Genomic DNA, 19,789 nt, shown 5'->3' with positions numbered 1-19,789 from the left:
ACTCGGAGATGGCCAGTCTGGAGCATGTTCTGAAATCTAGCCATTTGAGTGGATACTCCACAATTAATGTATAGAAAAACTGGTGGTTATTGCTGTGTCATGTAGCAATTTTCACTTTTCACTGCATATTAGTTTTCGCTTTAGGATATTGCAACAAAATGGCTTTTTTTTTTTTTTTTTACTTTTCTCCCTCAAATAAGTTGTGTGTGGGTGAAGGGTGGCAGAAGTTATTTCTATTAGTCAAAGAAGCTTCAGTCAGGCTGTTAACATGATAACAACTATTTAACAAGGCTTGGAACACCAGAGATGGACTGTGCTAGTGCTTAAGTGTATGATACGCCACATCTCAGATTTTTTTTGGAAATGCTATGGTAAGAAATGGGTGGGGAAATCACCTTTTTATTTATTTATTTTTTTTTTTTAAGCCCTCAATTGTTTGGGGGGTGGGGTAGGGTGCATCCCTATAAAAATAGTTTTTAAGTGAAACTTTTCACTGCACACCAAGGCCCCCATTACACAGGGAAGGAATCCATTCTGCATCCCTTATGCAAGCAGGAAATTGCGGACAACGCCACAGGATGCCGTAGAAATGCACAGCACTCTGCAGTTGCACAGTACATGCCATAGTGTCTCCATGGTTGCCATGAATTATGTAGCTGCACCTGACAAAGGCAGAATAGTCTCCAAGGTTGGAGGACACTCAGTTGATGCACAGGCGACGCACAATGCATAGACTACGCCGTGCTCGGCTAACGGTTGCTGAATTAATGCACAATGATCATTGTTAACAAATAATAGTGGTGTGTACCAGAACCGCTGCAATGTGTGATCCAGTCTCTGTATGATCAAATTAGGAGTTGTCCTCCTTCTCAGCATTATATTGGACCCACCAGGTGTTGGATTCAACCAGGGCTACCGCTTCTGACCAGTCCTGTTTGTGATGTTCATGGACAGCATGTCAACGCGCAGTTGGGGACTGGAGGGTGTCCAGTTTGGTAACCACAAAGTTGCATCTCTGCTTTTTTGCGGATGATGTTCTGTTTGTTTCATCAGGCATTGGCCTCTGATGCACACTGAGTAGGTTTAAGGCTGTGTGTGAAGCGACTGGGATGAGAATTGGCACCTTCAAATTGGAGACCATGGTCCTCTGTTGGAAAAGGGTAGTTTATCCCCGGGTCTTGTTCACGAGTGGGGGTAAATTGTAACGTGAGATTACTAGATGGACTGGGATGAAGTGTGATGTTTTGCGGACACTGTACCGTACCATTGTGGTGAAGAAGGAGCAGAATCAGAATCTAATTTATTGGCAGATAAGTTTGCACATACAAGTGATTTGATCTGGTGTTATTGGTGCATAAATAAAAAGAAAAGAAAAACACTTTAAGAAGTAAAAGAATCAAATAGGCAAAACTATATTCACTGTTAAATAAATATAACATAATGAATGGGACAGTGCAAAAACAGGTGATTGGAGTACAGATGTACAGTACCATTTAGTGCATGAATGACCAATTTGTGCTTTATGGTAGTGGGGGAAGGAGGCAGGGTAAGTGGGGGGTCTCTGGCATTGTTTGAGTCTAGCTGCGGATAGAAAGAAGCTGATATTTTTGTTTGTTTGTTTTTTTGTCTTGAGGTTTGGTCCTGATGCACCTCAGCCTCCTGCCAGAGGGGAGGATGACAAAAGGTTTGTGACCTTGGTGGGAGGGATCGGCCACAATCTTCCTTGCTCACCTCAGGGCCCTCGATGTGTATAGGTCGCGTAGGGATGGCAGACTGCAATTGATGACTGCCTCTGCTCCATGGATGATATGCTGCAGTCTGCTTCTATGGTTATGGAAGAGGAGAGGATGGACTCAATCATGGCAGTGTAGAAGTTCACCATCATTGTTTTTGGCAGGTTGAACTGCCTCAGCTGTCTCAGAAAGTGCATCCTCACATGTGCACTTGTGAGCCGCCTTAGCCCAATAGTAGCACCCACACTTTGTCAGCAGAGACTGACTGACTGAGTGAGACAACAAAGTGTCAGTGGCACACCAGGTGGCGTAGATGTGCTGGCCCAGTACACTGGAAAGCTCTGGCTAGAACACTGGGGTAACCAAGGCAAAAGTTATTGTAAATAGTGTGGGGAAAACTGAAAGTGCTGTAGAGGGGGAAAAAGTTCTGCACCACATAAAGGCACTTTTTTTGCCTTGGAGGCTGGTAAAAATCCAACTAAAAAACAGAAATACTGCCTTTATCACAAGATATGACTGTTTTTCACTCCTCTATGTACACGTATTTCAATGTTCCTTCAGAAATGTCAGGAAAACAGCCTTTTTTAAATGAATATATTTCATGTTTGTGTGTGGTGGCCCTGAGGTGTCTTCACTGTATCAAACTAACTTCTTCCTCAGGATAAAGAACAGGGAGCAACTCTTACCAGTTTATGCTTGAGAGACTTTGGACATTAAGGGCACACTCTAAGTGTCCTGGTCATGTTCACAAAAATGGCAACAAAAAAAGGTCTTGTGTGGCCAAAATGTTTTTTTTTTTGTTTTTTTTTTTTTTTAAGTAATGGACTGGTATACCACAGTGTTCTTTATATCACAGATACTAAATATGTTTAGCAACATAAATTGATTGATACCACTAGATTTGACTTGGGGTGCATTTCCCTAAAAAGGGGTCTGTTTCACTTTTCCACTGCAAATGTGGGGGACCCCCCCCGACACACACACACACACACACACACACACACACACACACACACACACACACACACACTCCATGGGGGAGGAATCTCTGTATGTATGCACAAAACACAGGGTCCAAGTGATAAACATGGGAGCCCAACTCAACCTTCCAAAAACCATACCAGTGGCCTTTATGTATCGTTCATCCCACCCACCTCTATTCAGCAGTACTTGATAACCTGCACATACCTGTGTGTCCAGAGAGATTCCACATCCTCAGTATGCAGTGGGTGTGTAAAATTCATGTTCTTTTTATATTTGTTTTGTGTAGCGGGATGAGGGTTACTTTGAACCCTGTTGTTTGCTAATATTTTGTCTCCCATGCAGCATGATGAGCACCTCTCCAGAGTGTTTGATGAAGTGATGGGCCTTGGAGATTTTGCTGAATCCTCCAGGGGTTCTGTTGCTTCCTCCAAGAGTGGAGGTCTGGAGGAGACAAAGGGACTAGAAGAAACCTCAGGACAAGGAGAACCTCAGCAGTTAGTAGAAGAGGATAGCAGCAATAGCAGACAAGAAGGAAAGATGAACGAGCGTGCTGGCGAGTCATCCTTTACTCAGTTTGCATCCACTTCCTCTGACCGCCAGTGTTCTTTCGCCATGGGAACCGGTGGAGGGGCAGCCTTCGATGATGCTCTGGATGGTCTTCCTGCATACGCACCCGAAGAAGATGATGAAGATTGGCACTTTGCCCTACCAATGGGCACTCTGGAAGATATTGAGGTGGACAAGGCAAACAGAAAAAACAAGAAAACTGAAGAGGGGAATGCAGAAGCTCAAAAAAAGTGCTCCGTTTATCTGTGAGGCAAGGGAGGATGAGGATCGAGATAAAGAAGGCAGCAATGGATCTGCTAATACCTCCCACTCCTCTCAGGACCATACATCTGACAGCAGCCAAGGTAGGCTGAAAACACCATGAATACAGTTTAAAATGCAGGATTAGTCACCACCACTACTTTATCAGTGCTTGTGTGCCCTGGTTTCTTTACCAGTACATTGTGGGGACTGTAATGGCAGAAATATACTTCCTTTTTAATCACGTTTGTGTGGACAACCAGTTATGTTGTAAACCTAATTGTATACAGACTTGCCTGTGGATTACATAGGGGTGGACCCCCTAATGAACATTACACTAGGGGCCCACCAAGGTACTTCGGTGGGTCCAAACTACTATCGAGAGAGCCAATATACAGAGTCCATGTCCCAATTCAGTAGCTGCACGCTTCTGACACCCCTGTTCCAATGGACACCCTTCTATTATGATCACCCATGATCCAGAAAAGTGAAAAAATGGAATGAAACTGTTTACTCTGGCATGCCCCCTGTTAGGTTGGTTTATAAAGTGCAGTGCAGACCTGGCAACCTGCTCGAAAACAAAGTAAAGCTGCGCCCAACTACGTTGTCAGCCAGAACTGCAACAAACTCTGCTTTTGCTTAAATTTTGACACCGATGGAGCACAGTCAAACAAGTATCAAGCTGTACTCACTAGGACTACCTTGTTCAAAAAATGTTTGGACATGATTGAAGCTGTTAAGACTGTGAACACCCAGAAGTGATCTTGTAATGATGCTGATTTATGAAATCAGGATGAAATTTTTGAACGGCTCAAAAATTTCACCTGATTTCAAAGCTGGTGTCGATGTTGCTGTAACTTCTGCATATACCATGTTTGTTCAAAATTGACAAAAGATGGATCAAGGAGCTACTGTGATACTTCAAAATGCACCCTGGTTTGCTATTCGAGATGAAACGGGACGGAACTGTGCCCTGTGGAATAGGGGTATAAAGCTGTGATAGTCGGCCACTTATGCCATATGCGGCACAACGAGGCTGTCCCATTTCAACGGCTGCTTTAAAGTGGATTATGTATGCAGCCTTCTTTTCCCCAAAAACAAAGGTTGCAACAGGTGTATCTGTGGTACAAACAATCCCATGAGTCATTGCGCATTTATTTTTATCCCAAGACAAAACTTTGTAAATTTAAAAAACATAAAAGGACACTTTTAGGCTCCATATGCACATTTGTAATTGTAAATAAGTAATGTTTCTAAGTAAAGGTATAAACAAGGACTGAAAATGATTACTAAACTATGGGTTATGCTCAGTACGCTGGCCAGATGGGTGCAGCTGTCAAGGTTGCTAGGTGCGGGGAAACGTAATGATGTTATAGCAAAATGCTCCCAGGCCTAGGCAGTCCCCAGGTTTCCACCATCTCTGATGGCCTGAAGTTCCATGGGATACAGCCCTTATGGGGTTATTCCACAGTGTGCCCTTCTTTCTAGTTTCATCCTGAATAGCAAATCGGGTGCGCTTTGAAGCATCATAGTAACTTCTAGGGATGTGAATCGTACAACAATTCATGATTCAATTCGATTCCGATTCTTGGGGTGACGATTCAATTAAGTTAATTAAGTGATTCTAGATGTAAATTTACTTATCTGCTTTGCTCGTTCAGAGTTGGCTCGCAGTTTAGCGAAGCACTGGTCGGTAGTCGGCAGAGACCGCTGCTCCACTTCTTTTAGCTCCGGGTGATGGCGTAGCATGTGGGCTTGCGGATTTGAAGTGTTTCCGAAGTACTTGACTTTCATTTTGCAGATTTTGCACACTGCGTAAGTCATGTCAAGCTCCTTCTTACGCAGCAAATAATAAAATCCAAAATGCGTCCAAACATTTATTTGCCTTCAGCAAAGACGGTGCTGGCTGAATTAGCTCTTCGTCCGCCATGCTAAGCTGCAGCTTACGAATGTTTGAAGCACGCCAAACCCTCCCCTCGCGGGGACGCTGTAGTATGGAGGCCGTTGCCTGACAAACAGTACTTGGAGCGAGTAAGCAAGAAAAAAAAAAAAAACTTTCTTAAATCATTCTAAAATCAGTTTTAAGCAGAAACGATGCAATATTCTGTGACGCTTTGAAATGACTGATGCGCAGAGAAGCTAGCAGCTCATGTAGCCATGGTGCCCCGATCGCTTCCTTTGTTCAATGATACGAATATTGCATTCGAAACATGTAATGCACATTCAACTTGGCGAATGAGAAAACATTCATTATTTGTTTTATATAACGGCTAAAATAGATCCTTGTCATTTGATGTTTTATTAATTTCTAAACAACAGAAAAGGGGTTTACATTTTGGTTTGCGTCACTGGTGCTTTGACGTTAACAGTCCAACACAAACTTTAAATAGGAGTCCAAAATTGTTCAGTCAACTTGCATAAACGGTCAGATTGTTCAAAAACAATTCTGATGATGTAGTCGGTGATGCCGTGCACAGACTTCATGTACAGACTTCTCTATGCTCAGTCCATTGAAAAATCCCGTCAGAAATTTGTCCAGCTCTTCATCCTAACTTCCTCCTAACAGCTCTTCATGCCTTCAGACGGCTTATGGTGTAGTGTGTGTGTTTGTGTGTGTGTGTGTTAGAAGAATTAGCACCTTCAGTTAGTTCATTTAAATTTTCATCTGTCAGCAAAAGGCACTCCACCATGTTTAGCTAAACACCGTCCCTGGTAGTATGAGCATGCGTGATGGTCGGGGTGCAATAGCATATTTCATGCAGAACCAAAATTGTGCGCTTAAAAAGTACTATTGCACGGTAAATGAAACACAGTGGCAAATGGTATGAATAATCCATATCACGTGACATACAAACCACCAATCAAATGATGCGGATATACTCAGCCATTATACAAAAGGCACTGAATTGAGATACAACCAGAGAGTGGTGACAACTAGTGATTTGAAGCCATATTGTTTCAGAGATCGATACATTGGAGTGCATTTACCGTTTATGCAGGCAACTCCATAGTCCTAGCTGTCTTATAGGGCTATCTTAAATATCAAAAATACATTTAAAATTATTTACATAATTTGACTTTTGAGTTACAAAAGGTGCATTTTCTAATTTGTCCTAATTTATTATTTATGTGTGTGAATTACATTCAGTCATATCTATACATCACCTGCTGCTATATCTGCTCCTTAAGTGTCAAGTGCTGGATGAAAAACAACATGAATCTTGTCATACAGAGGCGTGGGCATGTTTCTCCATGCAGAACAAAATTAATTTGGTTTCTGGGGTCCCCCTGCAAATTTCCCTCGGATTTCACAATTTTCATTTCACAGCATTGTTACCTTGAATAAACTAGGAAAGCTGAAATTGGAAAAACAACAAAAAAAGTGCCGGTTAAGGTTTATTGACTAAATCCTTTTCTGCTATCCTGTCAGATGGAGACACAATGAACCAGACAGAGGAGACAAAAGACAGCCAGCAAGGAAAGGTGAGTGTCGGGAGACCTTACTGTGATGAGTGCTTTATGTGCTCGGAAATAATTTAGCTGGTTTAACAAAATCTTGCCAGTTTCACAAAGAGTCTAACTATAAGCAAGTTCATATAAAGAGACCAGATATTATCAAGTATGTGATTTTTATTAATATCTGAATTGTTTTTTTTCTCCTTTATTTAGTGTTGATTAGACAGAAATGCAGTTGTCACTAACTTTTTCTCGATGTATAGTGTGTGTGTGTGTGTGTGTGTGTGTGTGTGTGTGGCTGTGGAATTGTGATCTTTTGTATAGTTTTGGAACTTGGAATTGAAAAAAAAACTTAGAATGCAAGACCGAAAATACAAAGTAAATGCATATGTATCTCTTGTAAATCACTTTTTATTTTAGAGGCCACAGCCAGCTCCAGTAGAGGACAGTAATCCTCCCATCCCTCCATGTATCAACATTAAAGATGAGCCCATTGATGAGGGCTATGATGCAGCTTTATTGCCTCAGAGTTCCATCAGACATATCAAACAAGAAATGGAACATCCGGAGGTAGGTGTTAGGAATTTTATAATAAATAAATCCTTAGTGCGTCCTGTCCAGGGTGTACTCTGTCTCACGCCTTATGACTGCTGGGATAGGTTCCAGACCCCATGACTCTTAATTGAAATAAGCAGATGAAAATGAGTGAGTTAGTAAATCCTTAGTGCTGTGCCCCCACCCAACACTATATTGGATGTCAATTGTAACTCCAACTGCTTGTTGGAAGTGTTTGAAAAGGGTCTGATGAACAGTTTGTGTGCACTTGCATAATTCAGTTCTACTGAATTAAAGCTGTACAGCCAGTCTCCAGTGGCTACAACAAGGGAAAAAAGTGAAGGTTCTGAATTGGCCATGATAGCAAGGCTGGGTGGGACAAATATTCGGCCCTGGACTTTTTGGTCCAGACTGGCCCATCACTACAATCAGTGTGCAGATACTGTGCCAACTCGCCCCCGTTGAAGTACATACACACAAGCCATTAACACTACTATACTGAACAATATTCCTTTATATTCTGGAGCATTGAATAAAATAAATGACTACACAGTATGTTGCTCACTTGGTCTAAAGAAGGATCCTGGAGAAAGGATTTAAGATTCAAGAGTGTTTATCACTCACTCACTCATAGGCGGTGAAACTGTCATGGGATTGGCAGGCTGGCAGCAAGGTACTGTCAGTCACATCACACAAATAGAGAGCCCTGTGAAAGACTGACAACAAAATATGTATGCATTTATTTAAGTGATTACTGAACAGCATCCATACAAGTTGTCAAGTGTTGACTAAAATAAAAGTATAGTCTATAACCAAGAAAAGGGGAAAGTGTATTGCTCTTACCAAGAGGATACTGACTAAAGCACATCAGGACACTGGCAGCAAAGACGCCAGCTATAGGTTTCACTGCACAACAAGCCAAATTATTCCAGGTGTTTGTCATAAAATACTCCAAACTTGAGCACCACGCTCGTAGAGCACAAACATCCTAATGGATCAGACACCTCTGTTGCAGTAGACACGCTGAGCAAAGCCCTCGTCAGATTTAATGTTGTATGCTAATGGTGTTAGCACTATTAGCAGCTGTCGGTAGCTTCGCTTGTTAGCTCCACTTAATGTGTGATTACTGAAAAAAGTACACGGCTCATAACTCTTAATGTTGACAACAAATTAAACCATTAGGAGAACCACCTCACAGTCCCAGTAAATGATTTAATAAACACCTGAACCCAGGTTAGATTGTTCGGACTTCATAGAGGTGTGTTTGGTCATCTTTCATCACACGTAGAGCCACACGTGAAGCCGTTTTGAAAAACTGGTTCGACAACTAAGTTAGTTCAGTGATTCACAGCAAAGCTAAATGTTCAAGCATTTTTCAGTTTATACAGTAAATGTTTGATTTTGTAAAGAAAAATGCAGACACTTTTTTTTAACAATCTAATATTTGTTTTTCTTCACTTTCTGTAAAGTAATAATATCAATCAATCAACTTTTTTCTTATATAGCGCCAAATCACAACAAACAGTTGCCCCAAGGCGCTCCATATTGTAAGGCAAGGCCATACAATAATTATGAAAAACCCCAACGGTCAAAACAACCCCCTATGAGCAAGCACTTGGCCACAGTGGGAAGGAAAAACTCCCTTTTAACAGGAAGAAACCTCCAGCAGAACCAGGCTCAGGGAGGGGCAGTCTTCTGCTGAGACTGGTTGGGGCTGAGGGAAAAAACCAGGAAAAAGACATGCCGTGAAGGGGGGCAGAGATCGATCACTAATGATTAAATGCAGAGTGATGCATACGGAGCAAAAAGAGAAAGAAACAGTGCATCATGGGAACCCCCACAATCTACGTCTAAAGCAGCATAACCAAGGGATGGTCCAGGGTCACCCGATCCAGCCCTAACTATAAGCCTTAGCGAAAAGGAAAGTTTTAAGCCTAATCTTAAAAGTAGAGAGGGTATCTGTCTCCCTGATCTGAATTGGGAGCTGGTTCCACAGGAGAGGAGCCTGAAAGCTGAAGGCTCTGCCTCCCATTCTACTCTTACAAACCTTAGGAACTACAAGTAAGCCCGCAGTCTGAGAGCGAAGCGCTCTAATGGGGTAATATGGTACTACGAGGTCCCTAAGATAAGATGGGACCTGATTATTCAAAACCTTATAAGTAAGAAGAAGAATTTTAAATTCTATTCTAGAATTAACAGGAAGCCAATGAAGAGAGGCCAACACGGGTGAGATATGCTCTCTCCTGCTAGTCCCCGTCAGTACTCTAGCTGCAGCATTCTGAACCAACTGAAGGCTTTTTAGGGAACTTTTAGGACAACCTGATAATAATGAATTACAATAGTCCAGCCTAGAGGAAATAAATGCATGAATTAGTTTTTCAGCATCACTCTGAGACAAGACCTTTCTGATTTTAGAGATATTGCGTAAATGCAAAAAGGCAGTCCTACATATTTGTTTAATATGCGCTTTGAATGACATATCCTGATCAAAAATGACTCCAAGATTTCTCACAGTATTACTAGAGATCAGGGAAATGCCATCCAGAATAACGATCTGGTTAGACACCATGCTTCTAAGATTTGTGGGGCCAAGTACAATAACTTCAGTTTTATCTGAGTTTAAAAGCAGGAAATTAGAGGTCATCCATGTCTTTATGTCTGTAAGACAATCCTGCAGTTTAGCTAATTGGTGTGTATCCTCTGGCTTCATGGATAGATAAAGCTGGGTATCATCTGCGTAACAATGAAAATTTAAGCAATACCGTCTAATAATACTGCCTAAGGGAAGCATATATAAAGTGAAGAAAATTGGTCCTAGCACAGAACCTTGTGGAACTCCATAATTAACTTTAGTCTGTGAAGAAGATTCCCCATTTACATGAACAAACTGTAATCTATTAGACAAATATGATTCAAACCACCGCAGCGCAGTGCCTTTAATAGACATGCTCTAATCTCTGTAATAAAATTTTATGGTCAACAGTATCAAAAGCAGCACTGAAGTCCAACAGAACAAGCACAGAGATAAGTCCACTGTCCGAAGCCATAAGAAGATCATATGTAACCTTCACTAATGCTGTTTCTGTACTATGATGAATTCTAAAACCTGACTGAAACTCTTCAAATAGACCATTCCTCTGCAGGTGATCAGTTAGCTGTTTTACAACTACCCTCTCAAGAATCTTTGAGAGAAAAGGAAGGTTGGAGATTGGCCTATAATTAGCTAAGATAGCTGGGTCAAGTGATGGCTTTTTAAGTAATGGTTTAATTACTGCCACCTTAAAGGCCTGTGGTACATAACCAACTAACAAAGATAGATTGATCATATTTAAGATTGAAGCATTAAATAATGGTAGGACTTCCTTGAGCAGCCTGGCAGGAATGGGGTCTAATAAACATGTTGATGGTTTGGATGAAGTAACTAATGAAAATAACTCAGACAGAACAATCGGAGAGAAAGAGTCTAACCAAATACCGGCATCACTGAAAGCAGCCAAAGATAACGATACATCTTTGGGATGGTTATGAGTAATTTTTTCTCTAATAGTCAAAATTTTGTTAGCAAAGAAAGTCATGAAGTCATTACTAGTTAAAGTTAATGGAATACTCAGCTCAATAGAGCTCTGACTCTTTGTCAGCCTGGCTACAGTGCTGAAAAGAAACCTGAGGTTATTCTTATTTTCTTCAATTAGTGATGAGTAGAAAGATGTCCTAGCTTTACGGAGGGCTTTTTTATAGAGCAACAAACTCTTTTTCCAGGCTAAGTGAAGATCTTCTAAATTAGTGAGACGCCATTTCCTCTCCAACTTACGGGTTATCTGCTTTAAGCTACGAGTTTGTGAGTTATACCACGGAGTCAGACACTTCTGATTTAAAGCTCTCTTTTTCAGAGGAGCTACAGCATCCAAAGTTGTCTTCAAAGAGGATGTAAAACTATTGACGAGATACTCTAACTCCCTTACAGAGTTTAGGTAGCTACTCTGCTCTGTGTTGGTATATGACATTAGAGAACATAAAGAAGGAATCATATCCTTAAACCTAGTTACAGCGCTTTCTGAAAGACTTCTAGTGTAATGAAACTTATTCCCCACTGCAGGGTAGTCCATCAGGGTAAATGTAAATGTTATTAAAAAATGATCAGACAGAAGGGAGTTTTCAGGGAATACTGTTAAGTCTTCTATTTCCATACCATAAGTCAGAACAAGATCTAAGATATGATTAAAGTGGTGGGTGGACTCATTTACTTTTTGAGCAAAGCCGATAGAGTCTAATAATAGATTAAATGCAGTGTTGAGGCTGTCATTCTCAGCATCTGTGTGGATGTTAAAATCGCCCACTATAATTATCTTATCTGAGCTAAGCACTAAGTCAGACAAAAGGTCTGAAAATTCACAGAGAAACTCACAGTAACGACCAGGTGGACGATAGATAATAACAAATAAAACTGTTTTTTGGGACTTCCAATTTGGATGGACAAGACTAAGAGACAAGCTTTCAAATGAATTAAAGCTCTGTCTAGGTTTTTGATTAATTAATAAGCTGGAATGGAAGATTGCTGCTAATCCTCCGCCACGGCCCGTGCTACGAGCATTCTGACAGTTAGTGTGACTCGGGGGTGTTGACTCATTTAAACTAACATATTCATCCTGCTGTAACCAGGTTTCTGTTAGGCAGAATAAATCAATACGTTGATCAATTATTATATCATTTACCAACAGGGACTTAGAAGAGAGAGACCTAATGTTTAATAGACCACATTTAACTGTTTTAGTCTGTGGTGCAATTGAAGGTGCTATATTATTTTTTCTTTTTGAATTGTTATGCTTAAATAGATTTTTGCTGGTTATTGGTGGTCTGGGAGCAGGCACCGTCTCTACGGGGATGGGGTAATGAGGGGATGGCAGGGGGAGAGAAGCTGCAGAGAGGTGTATAAGACCACAGCTCTGCCTCCTGGTCCCAACGCTGGACAGTCACAGTTTGGAGGATCCAAGAAAATTGGCCAGATTTCTAGAAATGAGAGCTGCTCCATCTAAAGTGGGATGGATGCCGTCTCTCCTAACAAGACCAGGTTTTCCCCAGAAGCTTTGCCAATTATCAATGAAGCCCACCTCATTTTTTGGACACCACTCAGACAGCCAGCAATTCAAGGAGAACATGTGGCTAAACATGTCACTCCCGGTCTGATTGGGGAGGGGCCCAGAGAAAACAACAGAGTCCGACATTGTTTTTGCAAAGTTACACACCGATTTAATGTTAATTTTAGTGACCTCCGATTGGCGTAACCGAGTGTCATTACTGCCGACGTGAATTACAATCTTACCAAATTTACGCTTAGCCTTAGCCAGCAATTTCAAATGTCCTTCGATGTCGCCTGCTCTGGCCCCCGGAAGACAATTGACAATGGTTGCTGGTGTCGCTAACTTCACATTTCTCAAAACAGAGTCGCCAATAACCAGAGTTTGATTCTCGGCGAGTGTATCGTCGAGTGGGGAAAAACGGTTAGAGATGTGAACGGGTTGACGGTGTACACGGGGCTTCTGTTTAGGGCTACGCTTCCTCCTCACAGTCACCCAGTCAGCCTGCTTTCCCGACTGCCCGGGATCTGCCAGGGGGGAACTAACGGCGGCTAAGCTACCTTGGTCCGCACCGACTACAGGGGCCTGGCTAGCTGTAGAATTTTCCACGGTGCGGAGCTGAGTCTCCAATTCGCCCAGCCTGGCCTCCAAAGCTACGAATAAGCTGCACTTATTACAAGTACCGTTACTGCTAAAGGAGGCCGAGGAATAACTAAACATTTCACACCCAGAGCAGAAAAGTACGGGAGAGACAGGAGAAGCCGCCATGCTAAATCGGCTAAGAGCTAGTAGCTACGCAACCTAGCGGATTCCTAAAAACACACAAAGTGAATAATGTGTAAATAATTTAGAGGTGATTCAGCAGAAGGAGTGCCCCAATCAAGGCACCAAACAGGCCATGAAGCAGCACAGGCAACGCACGACAACAGCGAACGCACGACAACGGTGCTAAAATAAAATAAAAATCGACTAAACACGCTGTGGAGCAGCACAGATAACGCACGACAATATATTTGATACATTTTTCTTTGTTTTGATTTGGAATAGAATGTCTAGCTTTCCTAATGCATTTGCGTGTGTGGAAATAAAAGCTATTATTATATGGCCATGACAGTACACTTGCTCTGATATTTTCCTGTCAGACCGTTACCATGACAATTAGCCCAGATCGCGTATCAGATGTATGACTTTGTTTACATTTTTCACTGTGCAACATAAAACAAAAAGCGAACAAATAAAATATGAGCAACAAAGAGGGCCATTCTCCGTGCACATTTGATTACACTGATGAGTTTGAATTGAAGGAATTAACAGCTAACGAGTTTGAAGTGGACATGCAAAATGAAGACTAACAAGATGAAAGCACATCTCTGAACAGCCGTATAATAAACAAAGTATTAACATCGCTTGCTCGGTCTGTATGGGAATATCCGATGTACTATCAAGACCTCAGTCTGATATTTTCAAGTACAGACTTTGCGCTAAGTTAATAATCTTTTATTATAAGGATTTTGAGTTTTACTCACTTTTTTAAAATGCACTATTATTTTGAACACAGCATTATCACTAAAGACTGCAAGCAGTCAGTGATGCTAAAGACAGCAATACACAGTATCAAGGAATAAGGGTATGTAAACCTTTGAACGGGGGTCATCTCATTCTTGTCATGTTTTGTTTGATTGCACTATTCCTTGGTGTGTTACATTTGAAACCCATTAAAATAAAACTGTTTTGCCTCATCTCTTATGTTTTCTTAAAATAATGGTATTTTGTATGCATTCTACAAATTGTGGCAGAGTATTCAAACTTCTCAGCACAACTGTAGCGCTTGGTAATTCGTAGAAGTAGAAACCTTGCTTAACTTGTATGTCCTTGGACTGTGGTAGGACACTGGAGCATCTGGAGAGAACCCACAAGGACATGGAGAAAACCGACAAGGACACGGAGAGAACACATTGGCACCACAAAGAAAGGTCCCAGATTTGGTTTAATCCCAGAACCTTCCTGCTATAAAGTGACTGCTAACTGTTAGCACTACCGTGCTATGCATTTCAGGGTGGTACACAGTTGTTGGTCTGGGAGAGATTTAAATGGGTCTTTATGATTACCATGTTCTCAGAATGGACCTTAATTTAATTTTTTTTTTTTTTTCTTTCCTGTTTTTTTTTTTGAATGCTTGCTCATCATTGCAGGAAGAGTTGAGGATCAGCTCCGTCTACTCTGTAGGTGGGCCAAACACTTTGGTTTCATCAACAGGTGAGTTTAATTTTATCTGTCTTGTTGATACTGAACAGTTGTGATTCAACATTTGACACCAATTCTGGTCATGCACAGAGAAATGCGCCACAAGGCCAAAATTTTGTAGTTGACACTCCATCTCAGTGCAGGTGATAATTGTTTTGCAATGGTCTTTTTGGGTCTCTTATATCACACTGCTTTTTTTTAATGCAAGCAGATTACATTAACATTAACTACCACAAAAACCTTTACAAAACGAGTGAACCTTCTATGTGCACACCTGAGTGACTCACCTTGTCACCACTGTTAGGGCTGGATGATATGACCCAAAATTTATATCACCTCTTAATTTGAAGAGCAAATGGTAACCGTATGCAGTATATTCATTTTTTTTCTTCAAATTTCAATATAAATACTTTGTTTGGGAACAGCATGGCACTTGTGACTATGTTCCTAACTATATTTCTATATCACGTTTCCCATAGTACAGAGGTATTTTAAGAACATTTATTGGCCAAAACTGCAATAAACTGGAAATAAATACAAAATCTGTTTTTAAGAAGTAGAAAAATTAAGCTGCACAAAGTGAAAACAAAAACTGACCTGGTTTGCAAAGCCTGATTTTATCTTCTTACCTTTGCTTGATGATTTATAATAATAAATGTGTATCTGTAAATGTATAATTTTTTTCATTTGTAAAAAAAAAAAAGCATTTGCAAAACTCAAAATTCTGTTTGTGTGATTCAGCATTTGTGGAACATGAATCACACGCATTCATCATTTTGCTCAACTATGCGATATTAAAACATTCTGAGTACAAAACTCCACAGATTCAGATGTGTATGTCACTATTCACACCCCCATCCAGTAGATGGCAGTGTTGTTCTATGCATTTTGACAGGGGGTGGGGGGGGGGGGGGGTGTTCTGACAGAGACTCTAAAAATGTAATTTAACCTTTATTTAACCAGGTTAGTCTTATTGAGTTTGAGATTTCTTTTGCAAGGGAGACCAATTTACCTAACCTGCATGTCTTTAAATGTGGGAGGAGACCGGAGCACCTAGAGGAAACCCATGCAAAATATAATTTCCTGTAATGCCTTTTGGCGCATATGTTGGTTAAAGCGCAAACCTTCAGAATTAGCACATTACTTTAAAAGATATGTGTGATATTTTCATTTTGTTAAAATGGCAGAGTTGCAGTTAATGTTGATAAACTGTCCGGAATTAGTTTTGTTTAAACCAATGAAACCATGAGTGATACTGTTTTTTGTTTGTTTTGTTTTGTTTTTTCCTGGAGTTTTACTCATGGTTTCACTTATAAACAGAACTGCGCTCGGTCCTCACTGTCAACACCCCAGTCTGATATTTTCCTGTACAAACCTCACGCTCAGTTAATAATCCTTTATTATTATTGCTCTACAACCCCCAATCAAAAAAATTTGGAACAGTATTTGGAATGCACTAATACTTACATTGACTTTTGTGTCAAAATTCCGTAACTGATCAAAGCGATGAATACATGTGATCGGTGTGACCCACAAATGCTGAATCACAGTTAACAAACAGAATTTCCGGTTTTGCAAATGCCTTTTTTTTTAAACAAATGCAAAAATGATATGTTTACAAATACACATTTATTTGTAAAAAACCAACACACAAGTTGCAAATTGGAAATTTGTGCTTGTGGATTGCAAAACACATGTACAAATGAAGGACTATTTGTAGATCACCCTCTGTGCATTTGCAGGTATGACTGTTGTTTTGTGTGAATTGAGTTTTTTGTTTGTTGATTTGTGCAGTTTTGTGCTCAGAATGTCTCAAATTCCATAACTGAGCAAAGCGATGAATGAGTGTGATCGCTGATCCACAAATGCTAATTCACACTTCGCAAACAAATTTTTAAATTTTGCAAATGCGCTAAAGCATTTATCACTGTAATGCTGCCATTCCTTTTCACAACATTTAAGATGTTTTGGCTTTCAGGATATCCATCGATGAAGCATTTCAAGTGTTATTTTGTCCCATTCTTCCTGCAAACTCATCTTCAGATGTACAACAATATGGGCTCATCATTGCATTTTTCGTTTCAAAATTTTCCACAAATCCTGTATTGGGGACAATACAGGACTGCAGGCAGGCTGCTCCAGTACCAGATGTCCATCTTACAAAAATGTTCATGATTGCTGCCTTGAAAAAAAAAAAAATCCTGCACTGGTCATGGGAAGAAAATCTATTCACGTGTGTTTTTTCCGTGATGTAGAAGTGTAAAAACTAAAATGAAACTTTTTCAGATCAGTAGGAAATGTGCATGTTATATTCCATGAAATATGATATACGTGATTAAATTAGTACTCTGTCTGTGTCAAGATTAGGCCTGTTTGATAATCCCGGGGTCCATGCACCCATCCAGGAATAGACTAGGAAGCCATTTTCCTTGCCACTGAGGGATTGCTCACCCTCGGCAAACGCAGTGTAATTCTGACAGTGACAGTAGAATAAGCCACAAACCTCTGAAAAGGCCCAGTCGTTGGAAAAGTTACATAAAAAACAATACTGTTATACCATGAAAATATCAGTGTCTTAAAACAATACCATGGCACTTTTTTTTTTTTTGCTGTGCTGCCCAGTAATAGTGTGAATACTGTCTTTAGAGGCCTTATCAATTCAACTGATGATAGGAAGAATTTCCATGATTGCTGGCTGCTAAATGAGATGTGAAAGCGGAACACATTTTATGTTTTAGTGCCAGCAGCAATTCCAGCCCCACCTCCTGCTGCCATTTTTATCCCAGGAAGAGGTACGGTACTGCAAGCTATGGCTCCTCTCCCTATCAGACAACCAACTCTGATCTCCAGCACACTTCCAGCGTTGACACCTTTGGCACCTTTGGCACCCCTGGCTCCTCGTCCACCTCCCATTCCTGGTAGTGTGCGCTGCAGTGGCTGTGCTAAGGTACTACTGTGACTTTGTAGCTCTCAGGACACTGATCAGGATTTCAGTTACAGTGTGTAGTTTCCAGTTTTAGATTTCTATGTGGTCCAAGTATTTAACTGGCTCTTCCAGGTTCTACTGAAAGGCCAGACAGCATTCCAAAGAAAGGGTTCGACCCAGCTGTTCTGCTCCACTGTTTGTCTGAGCGGTCATCTGCCTCCAGCCCCCAAACCGCGATCCTGTTGTCAGTGCAACAGGTAGATCTTAATGGTTAATTTTTTTTTACCTGTCCTGAAACATATAGAGCATACTGAGTGTTAAAGTTTCTAATATTTTGCTTTTGATACATGTGACAGGTTTTGCTTTCTCCATCTCCAAACCTGACTTTGTGATTGGACTGTTTCTTCCTTTTTGTGCATGCAGGGAGATCTTACAACCTAAAGATATGATCACAATTCCAGGAGATGATGGCGTCGTCCTGAACTTTTGCAGCCAGTTCTGTCTGTCTGTCTTCAGACACAAGAAGAAGACATCTGACAAGCAGCCTGACAGATGGCCTGAGAAACGACCAGAGAACAAATTTGAGAAGCAGCCTGAGAAACGGGTTGATCCTCAGCTTGAACAACTATTCTGCAGCGTTTGCAGAGTCAGAAACAGGGTAAGAAATATAACTAGGGATCTTGTATATTAAAAGTCCACTTTAGGGCTTCTGTAAGTATTTTATGTGATAGAAGACTTGATTGATAAATGTACAGTAGAGCTGTACGATACAGAGGCAAATATCAATATTTGATAAGTTGTTGGACAGTGTGACACAAAAATAATCAGAAATGGAAATATTGTGTGCAACATCAAAATGTGTCCACAGGAAGATACTGCAGTCTTCAGTCTGACTTTGTGAGCAGGTTATTTATCCATCCATCCATCCATCCATTTTTTTTGTACCCAATCATACCGATTAAGGATCACGGGGGGGGGGGGGTGCTGGAGCCTGTCCCAGCAGTCATAGGGCTTGAGGCACAGTACACCCTGGCAAGTTGCCAGTCTATCTCAGGACCACACACAAACACATTCATGGCCGTGTACACACTAAATTTAAAGGTTCCAGTTCTCTTAACATGCATGTCTTTGGATGTGGGAGGAAGCTGGAGCACCCAGAGGGAACCCACACAAGCACACAGAGAGAACATGCAACCTCCACACAGAAAGGCTACAGGCGGGAAGTGATCCCACAACCTTGCTGTGAGGCAACAGGGCTAACCACTAAGTCACTGTGCTGCTCAGATTATATATTTCTTTATTTATTGAATGTCTTTGTGGTATTTAAGTTTTGGGAAAATGTTTGCTTCTCTTCATGGAGCCACATTCACTCTGTATTTTACATAGTACCTGGTTTGTTAATTGCACATTTTGGTTAAAGCTGACAGACTGCAGATGTACTGGCTAGTTTTAGAAGCTGAATAAATGATTAACCAGTGGATTCAGTGTTTTAAAATGGGTGAGAGCTCATAGACTGAAAATCTACACACAGAGCACTTTATATAATGGCTGAGTGGATCTTTGTCATTTGATTGGCGCTTTGTATGTCATGTGACTTGGATTATTCATCCCATTTGTGTTACGTTGCATTTACTGTGCAAATTTGTTTCCATACGTTTTGTACCATTACAAACTGCGGCCACACACTAGTAGGGTGGCATTTAACTAAACATAGCAGAGTTTGTTTTGCTGTCGGACAAGGCTTTGAACAAGCTAATTGACGGTGCTGATTTTTCTGACACACAAAAAATAAACAAATCCACTACACCATAAGCAGCATCAGTGAATGGAACGTTCCATCTTTCACCTCATGAAATATTTGAACGTTCGTTATTTGTATACTGTTGCATTGCAGTCACATAGCTCAACCTGTTTGTGATTTTATTTATTTATTTATTTTTTAATGTAACTGTGCCCCTCTGCCCCCCCCAATGGTACCATTGGAAGTATACCCTTTCAAAGGCCAATGA

At 40.8% G+C, this 19,789-nt stretch overlaps 1 protein-coding gene across 2 annotated transcripts in view; it reads left to right on the top strand.

Annotated features, from left to right (window-relative positions):
- The window catches only part of LOC117501228 (zinc finger MYM-type protein 4-like), a 60,087-nt gene that overhangs the window by 22,085 nt on the left and 18,213 nt on the right, over window positions 1–19,789 (top strand). For both annotated transcript variants that reach the window (XM_034160090.1, XM_034160089.1), the window contains 8 exons: window positions 3,060–3,628; window positions 6,955–7,007; window positions 7,401–7,550; window positions 14,497–14,583; window positions 14,803–14,866; window positions 17,593–17,801; window positions 17,913–18,037; window positions 18,204–18,438. In XM_034160090.1, coding sequence (XP_034015981.1) covers window positions 3,358–3,628; window positions 6,955–7,007; window positions 7,401–7,550; window positions 14,497–14,583; window positions 14,803–14,866; window positions 17,593–17,801; window positions 17,913–18,037; window positions 18,204–18,438 — 1,194 coding nt within the window. In that variant the 5' untranslated portion in view covers window positions 3,060–3,357. The remainder of the gene's footprint in view (window positions 1–3,059; window positions 3,629–6,954; window positions 7,008–7,400; window positions 7,551–14,496; window positions 14,584–14,802; window positions 14,867–17,592; window positions 17,802–17,912; window positions 18,038–18,203; window positions 18,439–19,789) is intronic.

Source organism: Thalassophryne amazonica, chromosome 19 (genome assembly GCF_902500255.1).
Source record: "Thalassophryne amazonica chromosome 19, fThaAma1.1, whole genome shotgun sequence".
In the NCBI taxonomy this organism is placed as follows: domain Eukaryota; kingdom Metazoa; phylum Chordata; class Actinopteri; order Batrachoidiformes; family Batrachoididae; genus Thalassophryne; species Thalassophryne amazonica.
Note: the sequence above shows the minus strand (reverse complement) of the source record. Positions and strands in the feature narration are given on the sequence as shown.